This window comes from Podarcis bocagei (genome assembly GCF_964188305.1).
Source record: "Podarcis bocagei genome assembly, chromosome: 10".
Classification (NCBI taxonomy): Eukaryota; Metazoa; Chordata; class Lepidosauria; order Squamata; family Lacertidae; genus Podarcis; species Podarcis bocagei.
The window spans coordinates 42,352,215-42,369,664 of record NC_138135.1 but is presented as its reverse complement, the minus strand read 5'-3'; the positions used below and the strand labels follow the sequence as shown (position 1 = coordinate 42,369,664).

Genomic DNA, 17,450 nt, shown 5'->3' with positions numbered 1-17,450 from the left:
TTAACAAATGGAGAATAAAATACAAAATGTGCTGATGGGAAGCTATTATGACTTGTTACTGATTTCAAAAATAAGTAAGATTTCGATAAACAATCATATTATGGACTAGATATGTTAATGCCTTCTCATGCTTAGTAACTATTTAGTATGATGATGGAAACAGAGGCAACATACTTGTTTTTTATGTATATAATATAAGCCTGTTGTACTTCTGATTCCTTAAGTCAAAACCAATGTATCTTTCTATTTCAACGCTTTGAAATATTGTAACTTTACTTTTTAGGTGGATTGGAGTCATTGAAAAATCTTCAGCGACTTGTTATTGATCACAATCAATTGATCAGCACCAAAGGACTATCTCATACTCCTACTCTAGTGTATATAGATTGTTCCTTTAATCATCTTACTCATATTGATGGCATTGAAAATTGTGGCCTTCTTCAAATTCTGAAGTTACAAGGGAATAACTTCAATGAGGTAAAAAAACTACAACACCTTGGCTGTTATCCAATTAAAGAAGTCTTACAGAGCAATTCTAGGCATGGGGGAAAGTCTGTGGTAGAGAAATTGTTGTTTTCTAGGCTCGTGCCAGGCACCCCGATTTTCTCTTTTTTGCTTTTTCATTTTTCTCTTTTCGTTGCTTTAAATGAGAAGAAAAATAGCTGTGCCAGTTTTAAGTTTGGTATAGTTTAAAAAAAAAAAAATCTTAAGAAGACCCATTCAGGGATCAGACCAAAGACACAGTCATATTCTTACAGTGGCCAACCAGATGACTACATGTTCTTCTGAGGAATCTGCTGGATTGTTACCTGGTAGCAATGCAACAGTGAGCTTTCTCTTTGATAGCAGTCACCTCTAAATATCCTGTGCACTGTTCCCAAGACATCTCTGGTAGCAGATCTCTTCCACCCATAGATTGCTCTATCCACTTGGTGGAAGGTCTGAAGCATCCAACACTATCAGTTGATTATATTTGCAGATGAGAAAAACCAGTAGTTCTGAATAAAAAGCACACTTTTGGGTTTCTAAAGATGTATTTATGTGCCACAGCATACATTATTTTACATAATATATTCCTTCATGTTCAATAGAGAAGGTGCATTGCCTCTTCTAAGATGACACTTGGAGTGCCCCATTCTTATCAATGCATAAGGTTTTGTTTGATCATCCTGAGAGGGAATCACATAGCGTCACCCCTTTATAAGACTTCAAATTTCGTCTTATTTCTGAAATAATGTGTTGCGAAAGGAGTGTTGGGCAGATCCATGCACACACACACCTGTATGCACATGTATGGTACACAGAATCATATCCCCCATTGCTGCTGTTGAATGGTCACTATTTACATTATTGAGTATACATTTCAGTTTTCAAAGGAGCATCAGAGACTGAAGCACCTTTATTTAATTTTGGTCCCATTTATATGTATATTCTCTACGTGTGTGTGTGTGTGTGTGTGTGTGTGTGTGTAACATCATCAGCTGTTTATTTGCATGCCATTTTCCTACAAAATTGTGCTCAAAGTGGCTCACAGCATATTAAATGAACAATAATATTTCAAAAACCTATTAAGAACTTATGCTGCAGTAACTGCAAATAGGATTGCAGCCTTAGTCATTTTAGTACGATAGACAATGTGCTATAATAATATGTTAATATGCTATTGATTTATGTTTAGTTCCCCAGCTTGGAAAATCATGTTTTGCTAAGAGAATTATACTTGGAAGACAACAGCATCTCAACAATGGAAAAGCTTTCAACATATTGGCTGCCTTTGCTACAGATACTTTTTATCTCACAAAACAGGTAAAACTAATAATATTATATTTTTTGAGGGGGTGGATTACAGTGGTACCTCGGGTTAAGAACTTAATTCGTTCTGGAGGTCCATTCTTAACCTGAAACTGTTCTTAACCTGAAGCAGCACTTTAGCTAATAGGGCCTCCTGCTGCCGCCGCTGCGCTGCTGCTGCACGATTTCTGTTCTCATCCTGAAGCAAAGTTCTTAACCTGAGGTACTATTTCTGGGTTAGCGGAGTCTGTAAGCTGAAGCGTCTGTGACCTGCAGCGTCTGTAACCCAAGGTACCACTGTATAAAGTTCAGGCCCTTTTAAAACTGAAAATACAAGGAATGAAGTCAGGGTCCTTCTACATACAAAGCATACAGCCATGGGCCTTTAATACATATTGAACCCTGTTGTGTGACTTCTCTCTTTCCCCTCCCTTTGCTGCTGTATATTGCAGTCGACAGCTGGTGAAGTGCTTCCTGTTGTGTGGAAGGAAGCACTCTGTCATAATAGCTGAGTGGATATTTGGCTGACATTTCTAGCAGGAAAAGCTTCCCGTACCTCTGCTGTATGTGTCAACATCTTTAACATAAATCGTTTGAGCAAAAGTGAGAATGAGGATGAAGTGGATAGGCATGACTATAAATATAGCTGGAATGGATGACAATATCAGCAGAATCGATGATTAAAGCAGTAAAAAATGTAGTAGTTCAGTAGTTGATATTTGTAGTTTCTTTACCAATGTGGCCATGTTCTAAGCAGCTCCATATGCTTTTGCTATGGCATAAGTGATTGGATGTTCTGTACAGAAGGATTGAATGTAATGAAGTAAGCTGTTGAAAGAAAAGCTGTTCCTTTGCTTTTATCCTGCAGCTGATGCAGTTGTATGATTTCTTCTTAAGAGTGTGCAGTGAGTGTCATTTCCTTTTTGTTGACTGCTGGAAGCCCCCATGAATGTTAGGATTGTGAATCCATATATTCCTTAAGAATAAAGCTCCAGTAGGAAAGTCTAATTTGCAACTAATAGATGATAACAGGTCTTCATCTTTAGTTTATAATAGGAATAATTGATTTTTAAAGGTAAACATGGATGGCTAATAAAGTTTTAGCAGACAAAATACTGATAGGTGACTCGTATTTTTTTTTAAGCATTGCACATATTAAAAATTGGAACAGTATGTTTATCTGGATGACTGCCCCTGTTAAAAGAATGAAGTACATTATATCTGCATGATGTGAGAAGAACATATTTTCATATTTCAAAGCTGTCCTTATTTATCTGTGCCTCAAGTCCCTATCAGGGGAAAAGGTGGGATAAAAATATATAATAATAATAATAATATTTCCATATGCACCATATATTTATTAAGCAGAATACCTTCTCCCTTTTCAAAGTAGTTGTCCATTAAGTTTTATAAGTTGTATCATGTAGGAATTTCCGTGGTTAAGAGAGCAAGAGCACCCCTCTCCTGTTCCTTCCTTCTCGGGCTTTCAATACTTTTCCCTACCCTTCTATTTCAACACCAACCATGGTTAGCTCAGGAGAGGCAGCTTTAAAATAAGCATTTGAAACCTGATTCTAACTGTGATTTCAAACTCTGTTTCAGCTAATGCTGAAAAGAGAAGGAGTAATTAGAAAAGAAGAGGGACCGAGGAGCATATGAGGTTGAGAAGGAAAGGAAGTGTGCAAGTCTGAGGGGTTCTCCAGATCTCTTGTTAAGAGATTGGGGAGCATTCTTCTTCTTCTTTGGCGATCACTCGTAGCCAAGTAAGATTGCCTTCCATGAACACGGTTTTAACAGTGAGTCCGTAAGTGACTGTGGAGGCCAATTCTGGATCCACACGTCCTTCCACAGTGGGGACAAGCTATAGCAAATGCATTTAAAACAAGACTAAACCCTAACAAATTAGACATACATGTGAAAGTAGACATACATTTATCTAGCTGGGAAAATCTGACAGTACAAAAATGTCTCCACTTGTTTCCAGAAAGTGGGCACCTGTCGTATAGTGACAGTAAGGCTATTTCACAGAACAGGGGAAACCATGGTAAAAGTCCTTCTCCGAGTTACTGTGGAGTTGGCTTCTGAGATCTTTGGAAGTTGCCAAAAAAAAAAAAAAAAAAAAGTTCCCTGCAGACCACAGCAATCTATTGGTTGTATAAGGGATAAGATGGTCTCTCAAGTAACCTGGCCTGAGCTTCATAGGGCCTTATATTTTAGTACCCACACCTTGAACTTGGCCTGATAACAGATTGGCAGCTAGTGCAAATCCCCCAAGCAGGGTGTTAGAAACTGGTGATAGTTTGCCCCCATAAGCAACCTAGCTGCTACACTCTGCACCAGCTGCAACCTCTAAATCACTCCTAAGACTTGCCTCTTTTAAGTACCATTGATTGTTTAAGAAATATGCAGTGGAATCCTATATATGTTTACTCAAAAGTAACACCAATTGAGTTTAATGGGACTTATTCCCAAGTAAGTAGGCATGGGATCACATCCTCAAACATATGTTTAAACTTCTCCTTGAATTTTTACTTAAAATGCCTTTGCTTTGTCTGAATCATGACCCAAACAAATATTTTACAAGATGCACTATGTAATGATCAAGTATCATTTTATTTTATTATTTTTTATCAATATGAAGTGTTGCCTTTTTCTTTTAACGCTTGTGCATCTTTAATTCAGCAAAAGTGGCTATTTTATTTTGAATAATAAACAAGATAAGTCAATTGCATAACAGAGAAGAAAAGTCTGTGAGCATCCATAAAAAAAACTATCTGCATTGCAGAGAAGTGCAATAAATGGATTTTGACAAAATGTGTATTTAGTGTGTATATTTTGGAGTATACACTTCAGCACTTTGCTGCTTCTCGTCCCCGACCCCCACTACCACATGCATTTAACTTTCAAGTTTGTTTCAGTTTTGCTTTCTTCATATAAGTCTCCCAGACTGTCTTTGTCCTGCCTTTGTGACTGTTTGGCTTTAAATGATACCAGAAAAAGGAAGCTATTGGACTTTAAAAAAATATCTTTTACTTCTGTGTCGTCTTTGTAATTTATATCCTTTTAATGCCCAGGGCTAGTGGGACAAGGTCAAGTGGTATTAAGTTTTCTGTAATGTCCTTTGTCTTTCTGGTTTGAATTTTCTAAAAAGAAAAAGAAAAAAAAGACAAAGACCGCCAGTGAAAAGGAAGCTATAGAATGACAGACTGAAAAAAAGGATTTGCCTTGTATAGTACAGGACAAGAATTTTAGATCTGAATGGCAAGTAAGACATCCAGTTCTCTAAATTATGACACTCTAAATGCCATTATTAACAAGCAACATAAGATGTATTTCATACAGAGTTCTTCTACATCTATGATTTTACAGTGTTCTCTGTTCTCATTCCGTTAGAGCATTTCAAAAGTTAGCAGTATACTGCCCAGAGATTTGGTGGGGTTTCCAACTCAAAGTAGATTCATTGAAATTAAAGGACATGACTATCTTAGCTTCATTAATTCCAACTGGTCTACTCTGAGTAAGACTTAGTTGATAAGAACAGGCGACACCATTAAACCACAGTCTAACTTGTCTATTGCCAAAGTATTTCAAACAGACTAACTTCTGTAATCCAGGACGGCCACAATTTGAGCTTTTAATGATCAAAATGTTTGTCAACTCTGTGTTCCGGAAAATGTTTAGCTGTTGCTTTGACCCATTACTGTGAAACTTCCACCTAAAATTGCAAAGCTGCTGGCTTGCCACCTTCAACCCTAAATACTATGGTCAATAATCCTCCTTGTGTTAGTATAACAAGAAAGCATTTCTCTCATGCAGTAATGAGACAAATAAAAGAAAGGCAATACATATATTTTTAAATGGAATAACATCTTGGAAATTTAATGGCTGCAAGGTTGTGTTGTCATGCATTTAAGAACCTTTTGCATGGCAAGCAGTTTCTGAGAACTTCAGTTGCTGCTTGAGTTAAATATACTATAAAACAAACAGATGGTGCAAGGCGCAATATGTCTACAATTACAAATCTCTTTGGGTAGGGTTCTTTCTTTTTAATACCAAGCTTTCCTTAAGGCAGTAAATATCTGTATGAGGAGGTTCAGAGTGTCTCTAAGCTACAAGGGTGGGTGTTCTTGCTTTTATATTTAGCTGCGTGGTGGGGGGAGGAATCTTAAGAAAAAAGTAGGAATAAGTGTGCCAAATAGATTGCATATAATCAATGTATGCATCATTTATTTCTCATTCTAATAATTAAGATAAGAGTGCAGTATCTCCACTGCACTGATTGGAAGAGATCACCTTTGTTCTGTCCCAAGAGCAGCATCCACTAAAGGGGATTATGTGAAAACTAAACCTTCCACAGAACTGCTTGTTTCATTACTTTTGAAAACCATAGTTCTTATGGTATTTCCTGAAGCCTGATAAATGTTATCTGTTATTACATGGAAAACTGTTACAATTACCTTCTAGCACCTTGGATAGCTAACAGGCAGTTTGCTACCAAATGATACAAAAATATTTGGGTTTTGAAGGTATAGTTCTGCAATACCTGTTCCATCTTTTTCACTCCCATGGTTAAGATAGTTTTGCAATGACTTTCTATTAAAATGTTGGTTGTTTTTCTTTCAGTTTGACTCAACTTGCACCTCTTTTTTCGTGTGTGTCTTTGGAAAAGCTAGATATCAGTAACAACTGCTTATTAGGTGAGTTTAAAAGATAAAGGGGAGGGACATTGCTGTCATGTGTTTCAAATGCTGCATTGTAAAATATAAGTGAGCCTGATTGTTGACACATATACAGAGGGAGCTATAAAATGCTTATATTGTTTGTTGCACTGTTCTTAAGTTGGTATGCAAATTTTCCCTACTTCCAGAATCACATTATCTCTTCACCAACACAAATCTTTGCTATGCTTAACCATGGCTGAGGCTGAGGTGCTGAGTAGTGCTGAGAGTTTGCTCTTGTGCAGGATTGAAACCCAGATATAACCCTGGTTAAGAGTAAATCCTGCTTAGCTTGAATAATACTTAATGGTGGTGCTGACAGAAGCCTTTATATGGTTAATGACAATGGAAAAGTAGAGAGCAAGTGGGCAATTCCAAGGTCTTCTCCTCAACCATTAATCATAGATAGTTTATCTAAGTAATACTTAAATACGTATTACTACATAATAGACAACAGTTCAAATTAAAACACCATTAGTTGTTGTTGTTTTTTAATAGCATCTACAACTTCTGTGTGTTCATTCTGATTTAGAGTCTTACTTTGATAAGGCAATCAAAATAACTTTGTATCCTTATATTGCTGTAAGTATAGATTTTTACTTTATATTAAGCCTTGGTTGGTTTAGTTTCTATGCCTTCATGTAGTAGGCAAGGGATTTTGAATTTGGTGAGTGACAACTGTCCTTAGCCAAGAAAAAAGACTGGTTGGGCATCTACCAATATAACAAAGATAAACAGCATACCAAATAGCATTCATGCAAATCCAGTGTTCAGGTAAATCAAAAGAAAAGAGAGCAATAAATTTCACGGAGTGATTAAATGAACAAATGAAATTTGTCCAAATTAGCACCCTATAACAATCCAATATGGTGAACATAATCTGTGTTGGAGTGATTAGGAAGGGTGAAATGGGTTGGCATTTAGTGATGACATTTAATAATCTCTGGAAAGATGAACTTGATTTAATTTATTTTCTTTGAATTTGACAATTATTTGAAAATAATTTGTTGTGATCCCAACAGCAATAAAAGAGTTATTCCATTTATTTTATTTGTACTTTTCTTAACAAATGCAGATCTTAACAGTGTCATTCAGTGGCTTGGTGGTTGTGATAGCCTAAGAGAATTATCCTTGCAAGGAAATCCACTTCTTCAGGAAGAGAACTGGAGGTAACCAGATGAGAGTAAGAGATTGTGACAAGTGCTGAGTATCAATATGGTGGCTGAGATTTTGTTCTTTTTTCTTCCTCTAGGGTGGCCAGCTATGCCTTTAACCAAATAATAGTGAAATGTACTTTTGGGGAGCTGTTTCACTTCCTCTCTCCTTTTCTCCCTTCTTCCCAAGGTTTTATAGAAACACCATACATCACAGATGAAAGGGAATGTGAAAACAAAACCATGATTGTCTCTTGTTCTGAAAAAAAAAAAGATTTACTTATGATTACAATCATTATTTGCACAGAAAAGAAGTCAAGTTAATTACAAATAATTCCTAGTGCTTTCTGTGGTTCTTGACTAACTTGTTCCACTGATTTCAACAGGACCTAAGTTCAACTCACTTAGGCTGCAAGCCTATGTAGACTTTACGCAAGAGTTAATCTCATTGAACTCAGCTAGTCTGGATCTTTCAGTGCCAAGAAGTGTACTGCCTCTGAAACTGGAGGTATTACATAGTGAGGATGGCTATTAGTCGTATCCTCCATGAATTTGCCTAAGCCACTTTTGTAACTATCCAAGTTGGTGGTCTCCTCTTTCTCCAGTCAGTGGTGAACTTTGGGCTCTCAAATTTCAGTGTTGCCCTATGCAACACTGCCTAAAATTTGGTACCCCCTGCCTCTCAAACTTGGTTCTACATTGTTGTTGCAGCACCCAATACAGCTCTGCATCCAGTGCGGCCAAACTGCTCACACTGCCCTAAAACTACCTCTGCTCCAGTTCACCAAGAGGCAAAACTAACAACAACAAACCCTGCACATAATAACAGCACTGACAGGGTAGATCAGCATCTCATTAGGAAGCATCTTCTGAGCTTTGCTCAGAACATTGGATGAATGAGATGGCATCTGAGGGTTGCTCTTTGGAGCTCTCTCAGCAACCCAGGGTCAGATTCATAGCATCTAATCCAGGAATCTAGTGAAACATCAGACATTCATAAATACAGTATCCCATCTCCTCAAAATCAGTGCTATTAAAACTACATCCACTTCAAACATCCATTTTATTTAATTTATTTGCTTCTCCCTGGTCTCCTTACAAAAAAAAAGGCATGTTCATTTTGGACTTCAAGTGGCTCAACAAATACATCTGTAAAAGGGTATTTCCTGTTTCTTGAAAGTACAATTGCTGTTGTACATGATGGTAGCTCTTTCTCCAATGCTGATATTTGTTTATGTAGACTAGCAATTGCTAGGTGATTCCCGGTCTAATTTAAAATGGCTATCAAATTGGGTTCATGTGGAAGCAAACAATGATAACCAAGCTATACTGTTCATTTCCATTCTTAGTAATGATTTGTATGTCATTCTACCTTGTATAAATTTTTCTTTTGGTTTTCAAATAATTGTAAGATATCTCTAAAGCTAGAATGATCTTCCTTTTTTCACATTCCTTTCTATGCTTGTTTTGGTTATGCTTTCAGATTCTTTTCAATCTCTTTTCCACATGGAACTTGGCTGACTCACTTTGGAAAACCCATTTTTCTAAAAATGGATCAGCTCAGCTGAAAGTCCTATTACACATATATGCAAACACACACACACAGAGACGAACTTCATTCCCTACAAAGTTGGAAACCCACAAATATTTGGATCATGCTAGAAGTGTTTAGATCAGAGGATCAGGGAGATCCAACTTTTGAATAAACACAATATATCAGCCAGCTATTAACTGTTGTATGTAATTAGGGAACAGGCAAGGAGGGTACCATGAACCCGAGATCCATTCCTGATCTCACCATGAGAACTGGTTCCATGTCATACCAATTGAGCAGACCCTTGTTCCAAACATGGTTTATATAACAGGTGCAGATGAGGCAACATATATGCAGAAAAATGTAGAAATTGACTAGCACAGCATTACTTGTGACTATGTATTTATATTCTTGCATGATGAAGATAACTGGTACTGTGATTGTAAAAGACAAAGTAATTTTATTAAAGTAGTGCATGTTATATGACAACATAACTGTCTTACCATTTGTATCTATATTGTTTTTAATGGTTGATATTACATATAATTAATTGCTGCTCCATGCAAGCCCAGTTTTAAAAATCCTTGAAATTCCTGAGCCATCAAGGTCCTCCGATGTTATTTGACCAACTGAGCTTTCATAATTGGACAAGAGATTAATTTATCTAACGGGATACTATAAAGTATGGATTTGTTGAATTCAGCATTCACTATAACTTCAGGCAATATGTTTCAGTGAACTTTACATAACCCCTTGATACCAACAAAGGAATTAGTTGTAAAATTTCCCAATAGGTTTCCTACTTTCATGTCCAGCCAGTGATAACACTGAGGAAGCTGAAGTACTAAGAAATCACTTTTTAGAAATTAAACCCTGGGATCAGTTTGAGCACTCCTAGGGGGAAAGTGTTTCATTGCAGTAATGATTAATAGAACCTCTTAAGTGACAGAATATTCACCAGGAAGTTTTCACTAAATGAAATATTGATTCAGCCGCCACTAGGAGAAACCCAGCTGGAAAAACTAGTGTTAAGATCCCATGGCTCTAAGAAACCTTACTTTCCAACATTAATCAACTTGATATGGCATCTTTTCAATATATCATTATTCAACATTGTTTCTAATGGACCTGCACATGCAGTGTGGACTTATCAGTTTAGTGCTATCATCTAATACTATTGCACAACAAAAAATCAAGAAACATTTTGCTGTTGTTGCAGCTATGCTGTTATTTATAGAAGCAAGGAATATGAGCCAGCCAAAATTTAGTGGTTTTAGTTCATTGTTTTTCCTTGGGCATCTGTCCATCAGGTTGATGGTATATTTCAGTTAAGAAAGTGTTCAACATATACTTAACTTTTCCACTGAAATCCATGGAACTTAAAAGTGTTTAACCTTGGCTAGCTTGAGTCTAAATTTGGTGATATTGTAATTGTTTATAAAGAATATGGCTTGAATATGGCTTGGGATGTGGGTGATACTGGGGATGTGGGTGGCGCTGTGGGTTAAACCACAGAGCCTAGGACTTGCTGATCAGAAGGTCGGTGGTTCGAATCCCCGCAATGGGGTGAGCGCCCGTTGCTCAGTCCCAGCTCCTGCCAACCTAGCAGTTCGAAAGCACAAAGTGCAAGTAGATAAATAGATACCACTCCGGCGGGAAGGTAAAGGGCGTTTCCGTGTGCTGCTCTGGTTTGCCAAAAGCAGCTTAGTCATGCTGGCCACATGACCTGGAAGCTGTACGCCGGCTTCCTTGGCCAATAAAGCGAGATGAGCACCACAACCCCAGAGTCAGTCACGACTGGATCTAATGGCCAGGGGTCCCTTTACCTTTACTTATGCTGGCCTGGGGGATCCTATAAGTTTGTGCCTACCATAAAATTACTGTGCTTCCAGAATTCCTGATCTGGAATCCCCAGTACATATAAGGAGCTCCCAAACAAGCAAGGGCTTCTTTATTTGCCTTAGGTCATCATGAGCATACCATCCAACATGTCGAGGTGAAAAACTGGGACACTGTATTCCAGGGCCATGCTCCTGCGTGAGTCAAGTGACCTGCACGAGATCGCGGCCCCCCCAAAAGTGCTTTTTCAGGGTGAAATTGCAGTGCCCAAAATGACCGCCATGCTCTTCCATAAAACAAATTTAAAATTCCAGCCCATGTATAAGAAAAAAGTGAGGCATGTACCTGTTGTCTCTTCCTCTCAGTTGACCTCCTTGAAACTACAGAGGTGCAATTTCAATTAGGGAAGTATCATAGTAGGGAAGCAGCCCACAAGAGAAAGAAAAAGATAGCGATTCACATATATTTTTCTCTCCTCAGTTGGATTTTTGAAGCTTCAAGGGTGAAATTTCAATTGAGGAAGCAGCAAGTGGGAAGTAGGAGAGTTTAACACCCCCTTTTCCCAGTATCATCACCTAATCCAACTTGGGCAACCCCATAGCTACTTTTCTGCTTTTTTTTTTAAATGTCAGGCGACCCAAACTTACCTCTCCCACATCTAATCCCTTGTATTGAGCTGCTGCCTGGTTTGGATCAGAACTTTATATATATGGTCCAATAATCAAATGAAGTCCATTGTTTCATCTTTAAAGAATCACAAAATGTTTTATTGTCTTTCAGGTAAATAGTTATGTAGTTAAACAAGAAAATGCATCTTCCTAACCATCATCCTTACAGCAGAGATGATAATAAACTGTGTTTATTCTAGCACTAACATAGCTTTCTCTCATCTTAAAAGGCACTCTTTACTTAAAGTTCTTCCCAGTCTGAATGTGCTTAATGATGAAAACATAAAGTCTGATGCAGAAAATGCAGATGAAAGAATGATGAAAAAAGCACAGCCAGGAAGCTTTGCAGCATTTTGTCAAGCTCAGATTCAAAAAATTGATTTAGTCAGCAAAAAAGCCACAACTAGGTTAATGTAAGTATATTCAGCATTTTGATATGCCTTTCTGTACTCCTAAATATGAGAATATGAATACATCAGAATCACATTAAGGTGAAAAGTTGCTAAAATATCTATTTCAGTTTTTCTTTTACTTAATTAATTCATGCCTTGCGACACCTTTTAAAAAACAACAGTCTCAAAATGTACCAGATGGATTTAGCTCTTCCTCAAGGCTTCATAAAACAAAGCCACTAGTAAGGTTTTTAAACTAACCAGATGCTTTACTCTCCCATTAAACTAATGGGCCTAAAAACAGCTTAATTGTGGCTAGATTGCACTCACTGTGTTTAAGACTATATCAGTTGTTTCATGACATTACTTTGCTATCTACTATTGTAGACGTATATGCATGAGGAAATTAGTACTGTATTGTCAAAGACCGTGCCTTTCCTTAAGTAGTCTTCCGTAGGTGTGAAGTGTCCATGTGCTCTTACCATGTGTGCAGTGTAACTCCTTTCCTTGCATGCTTCACCACATGGATTAAGTGTCTGAACAGAGCCTAAAGTGTTCACCTCACTCAGGAGAAGCACACAAATTCTTATTTGAAGTGCTGTAAAACAAAGTGGGAAAGTGTTTGCTTAGAAGACTTGAGACACATTTGCTAAATCTCTGCTTTCCTGCACTAGACTGTTCCTTATTGTAAAGAAAAGGTAATAGGCAGAATTTCAGTTTTGTGATGTTGTCGGCAATGGTAATCTGGTCATAGGAGAATAGCATACAATTCTGAGGTGATGAGGTAAAATTCTGACTGAAAAGAAATGGGTGTGATTTATAATGGAAAGGGGGGGAAGCTGTCTGGTTAAGATAGACTACTTGTGTCTTATCTATCAGTTAACTGTTCTTCTTTTACATTATGAAAAATGTTAAGATATATTTTAATTTCTGAAATGGGCCAGCATTATTTATTTAATTTTCATATGTGTGCTTCTGAAAAGAATCCACAGAGACTAACAACAAAACTGAAAAGACATGCATTGGACTGTACTGTAAAACAATCAAAACAACAATAATGAGAACCGTAATAAAAATAGTGCCATTCCACAAAGAAAATGGAATCCATAGAAAGCTGCCATCATAATGAGTTAGACTACTTGACCATGTAGCTCAGTATTGATGACCTGTGACTTACTAGAGTTTCAGACAGCATTCTTCCACACCTCTACCTGCAGATTCCAAGAACTGAACTTGGAACACTTTACATGAAAAACATGTGCTTTGCTATTGAGTTCTCATCTTTCTCTAATTTCCTGATGGTGTGGTATATATTTTTTAAAAATATGGAAAACAAATTTCATATAATGAAATCACACATGACCCCCCCCCCTTCTATGTGTGCCTAAACCAATCTCTGTTTCATGTAAATTAAGTGTCATGTAGCATGATCCTATGTTTAATTGAAATAAGCCCTCAGGCTGTGCAGCAGGGCTTGCTCCCAGATAAGAGTGCATAAGATTGCAGCCTTAATGCAACATGCCTAATGAACAGCATAAAAACTAAGCAAGCTTCTTGTCTGTTTGACATCTCACTAAGTTATGAGGCCCTGTAGGTATGACCTCAAGTATGTAAACTGCCAAAGGTAATCATTGCTAGGTTTCCTAATCCATGTTTCATACACTAGAGCTGCTCAATTAAGTTGTGTTGTTCCTGCTTTCAAATTCACTATACCTAGCCTACCCATGTTTAAGAATTATGTGCTTTAAAAAAAATTAATTACTCTGTCTGTCAGTTAATCTTTTCACACTTAGTTGTAAGTAGCTATGCTAAAATGCACTTCCGTTTCAGTGTTTTGGCTTTCAACAGGCTCCTGTACAGATGCTTGGAAATAAAAGACACTAATGGAAGTTGAAACCCTTTTAAACAGTTATAGTTTAAACAGATGAAAATGGCATAAAAGCTTATAAAAGGAAATATAACTGAAGAAATACAAACATTAAAACTCTTTATGGAGTTAAAGGCCTTTTGCAAACTAGACTGGAACAATAATGATATTAAAGTATATGTCAATTTATATAGCATTACTTGATGCTTCTTTGAATATGTACTTGTCACATCTTTTACTTTTCTTTATATAATACATATTATCTTTTTTTAAAAACAAACAAATCCAAAATGCTTTTGTTTGTGAAGCAAGATAATATCTCACCATCTTTCAAGTAAAAAAGCACAACATAGTAAACAATATTCAACTTTAAAGTTTGTCAGAATTTCCATAGGTATAATAAAAAATATCAAGTTCACTTAAAGTAATATTGCTTCTTTACATAATGATATAATTAATGTTGAATAATATGTATATTAAGCTGAAATGTTAGAATCCAGCATCACCTCTTGTCTTATTCTTGAATGGTGATGCAAATCATTCTCTCAGAACTATTTCGTATTGCAAAATTACCTGAAAGCTATATCCAGCCCTCAAGAGCTTTGGGTCTTTGCAATCCTAGAACATTACAAAAATTGAACTTGGGGCGCTTTACATTAGAAATAACTAAAACTAGGCTTGTAATTCTAGAGATTCACTTGAGTGAAACCAGCTTTACAGTCTCTACATTACTGTATCACTCAGTAATGTATTCTGCAATACATTGAAAAGTAGAGAAGGCAGCAGAAGTGCTCCCTAGATAAGAAAAGATTGACTGATGAAATATTCTGTGTTAAAGCATCTTCTGCTACATTTGGTATGTTTTCAGTTGAAATTGCATCACTTAATATGTTTTCTAATACACATTCTAGTGAATTTTACAACTTTAATGTAAACTGAGTTTCATTTCAAAGTAACATCCCACGTCTGGCCCCTTATAGAGTTCTTCTGTTTGACAGATAAACCTACTCCATTTTCCATCTCTAGTCTTAGAAGGAAGAGATAAGTGGAACAATACCATATCCTATTAACTGTTTATGAAAATCTGTATACTACCACAGACATTTTTTGCAACAGTGTTCCAAAAATAATAATACCGAATTGTTTCGGTTAGTGCTTGATCTTGATAAAATAAAGAATAAATCACTGCTCCGTGTTTTCCAAAGGCAGTGTCTTTTTGGTTGTGCCACAGCCTTTATGGAATTCTCTCCTAAAGGTAGCCTGACTGGCCCAATCTTTTATCGCTGTTTGGCAGACATTTGGAAGCTAGCTTTTCAGGAAAGCTTTGGAAATCCAAAGTTGCTACTGATTTTGCTTTGCACGGGAAGGAGATATAAAATGCTTTTAGTTTATTCTTGTCTGCTGATTTTATATAATTTATGTGATTCTCAAGTGTCTTTTCCTGGTTATTTTAGATTTAATATTTGTGTTTCTTATTTGGAAGCCACCACATTGGCTCATTCAGACAAAAAGTGAAAGGTGCATAAATAACTAATTAACAGGTATGGTGTTTTTTGAGGGGAGGGATAAACAGGCACAGTGACACATTATACCTTATTAAGACCAACCCAAGATTACATGTCATTAATTTGACATGTAAAAATGAAAAGAGTAATATTCTAGCCGCTTTGGGGAAATAGTGCTATATGCACATTTAAAACCTACAATTTCAAAATCAAAGTATATGTTTTATGGTTTTATAGAATAGGTGCTACCCTGTGTATTAGAATATTTCACATATTTCTATCAGGAAACTTAATTCTGTGAAATTTTTCAGATCTTCAGATGTTTCTGTTTATGGCTGTAATCTCTAACTAAAGGAGAATTTGTATCTATTGGCCCCATTGAGGGTCTCAGCTGGTCATATGTCCATCTTGGACAGAAATTGTTCCAAACTGGCATTTGTGCCTGATATTGTTGAAACCTTGGGGGCTTTTGCTCTCCCCAGGGAGGCTTTTTCCCTGACCTATGGCTAATTAGACAATCTCTGGTCTTTGAAACTGCAGGGAAGTTATTATTTTTGTTTCTTATGGGGCAGCATAACTAAAATTTAGATGGGGGAAAGTTTGATGAGTCATTATTTTAAAACCAATAGATGTTTTTTAACATTTTCCCTTCCCAAAGTGAATTCTCTGCAGATGCTGTACAGCTCCAGTGTTGGTATCTTAAGAAGCTGATGAAACTAAGTAGTGAGCACCGTTACGCACATGAATATGGAGTTCTAAATGCTACTGAAGGAGAGGAACCAGGAAAACGGACAGATCCTTTGAACCAAGAAGCCATTAACATCACAGAGCAAAATAACTTCAGTATAAGTGGTGTAAAACAAAATAAGCAAGACTCATTCATTATGGCTGAAAGACGGAGTGCTCCTGGCCACACTCAGGCTATGTCCGTTAACTCTTTCGTGACAGTGTCTGGAATGGGGGAAAATGGAGAACACAGACAAGAGGACATTATTCAATATTCCCTTAATCACAATGAGGAAAGCAAAGATAACGTATTAATCAGTCTGCAGAGAAACACGTTCAGCAAGCAAATGATGGAAAGCAATGAAGGAAATTCTCTTCAACATTTTGACAGTTCACAAAAGTAAGATTCAAAGGTCAAAACACTTTATTATGGAAACATAACCATATCACTGTGTAATCTTAATGCGGATAAGGGCATGACTGGTTCCATGTACCAGATGATCTTTCAGAAATAATCATGATTCTATAAAGTGACTGTCAAAACTTATTTTCTCCTCAGTTTATATATTTTTCCCTTAATAGATAATAAAAATAGTTTTGCTCCAGTACTCAGTAAATAATTAGGAAGGATTTTTATGTCTATTTTACCAGCACAACATCATGATCTGCAAGCACAGAAGCAACTACCCTGAGGTAGGGCATCACTTCAGGTTCCTTGCTTCTGCATAGGACACAGCCATCTATTTTTTGCTGTAGATAGTCATTTCAGAAAATCATTGAAAATCCCAAAGGTGGGTATGTGTGCATGTGTCACTGCTGGTAGTGTCTCCCTCAAATGCTGTACTAAAGATTTTGCAGAAATATGTGGCTAGTTTTGTATGGAAAACTGATGTACCTGAGAGATGATAATAAGCTGTTTCAGTATGGTCTCCTCAAAGTTTTAGTATAATAGGATGTACTTGCTCAGCTAAGAATACCTTCATTACTACATTGCTGTGCGATTATCTATGACTTACGTTAAATAACAGATATTCATATCTATAGAATCTGGTTGCCTGTAAATCAACTTGGATTTCCTTTCAGAATCTTGTTTAACTTTCTTTTCATTCTAGTTTGTAGGTTGCTTTTCTGATAATCAGTTCACCTTAAATTAGCCTAGACCTATTCTCTCACAGGTTATCTTTATAACTGTCAAAAGTTATATGCTATTTTATGTGAAACGGGTGAAGCGAAGTATCATTTTAAATGATAGTGTT

The 17,450-nt window shown here is 36.8% G+C and overlaps 1 protein-coding gene across 5 annotated transcripts in view; it reads left to right on the top strand.

Moving 5' to 3' along the window:
• The window catches only part of LRRIQ1 (leucine rich repeats and IQ motif containing 1), a 97,910-nt gene that overhangs the window by 15,553 nt on the left and 64,907 nt on the right, over nt 1–17,450 (top strand). For all 5 annotated transcript variants that reach the window (XR_014012452.1, XM_081211188.1, XM_081211187.1 and 2 more), the window contains 6 exons: nt 284–477; nt 1,679–1,806; nt 6,415–6,488; nt 7,585–7,678; nt 11,935–12,117; nt 16,127–16,594. Coding sequence is in view for 4 of the 5 variants with exons in the window: in XM_081211188.1 (XP_081067314.1) it covers nt 284–477; nt 1,679–1,806; nt 6,415–6,488; nt 7,585–7,678; nt 11,935–12,117; nt 16,127–16,594 (1,141 nt within the window). In the remaining variant the exon portion in view is untranslated. The remainder of the gene's footprint in view (nt 1–283; nt 478–1,678; nt 1,807–6,414; nt 6,489–7,584; nt 7,679–11,934; nt 12,118–16,126; nt 16,595–17,450) is intronic.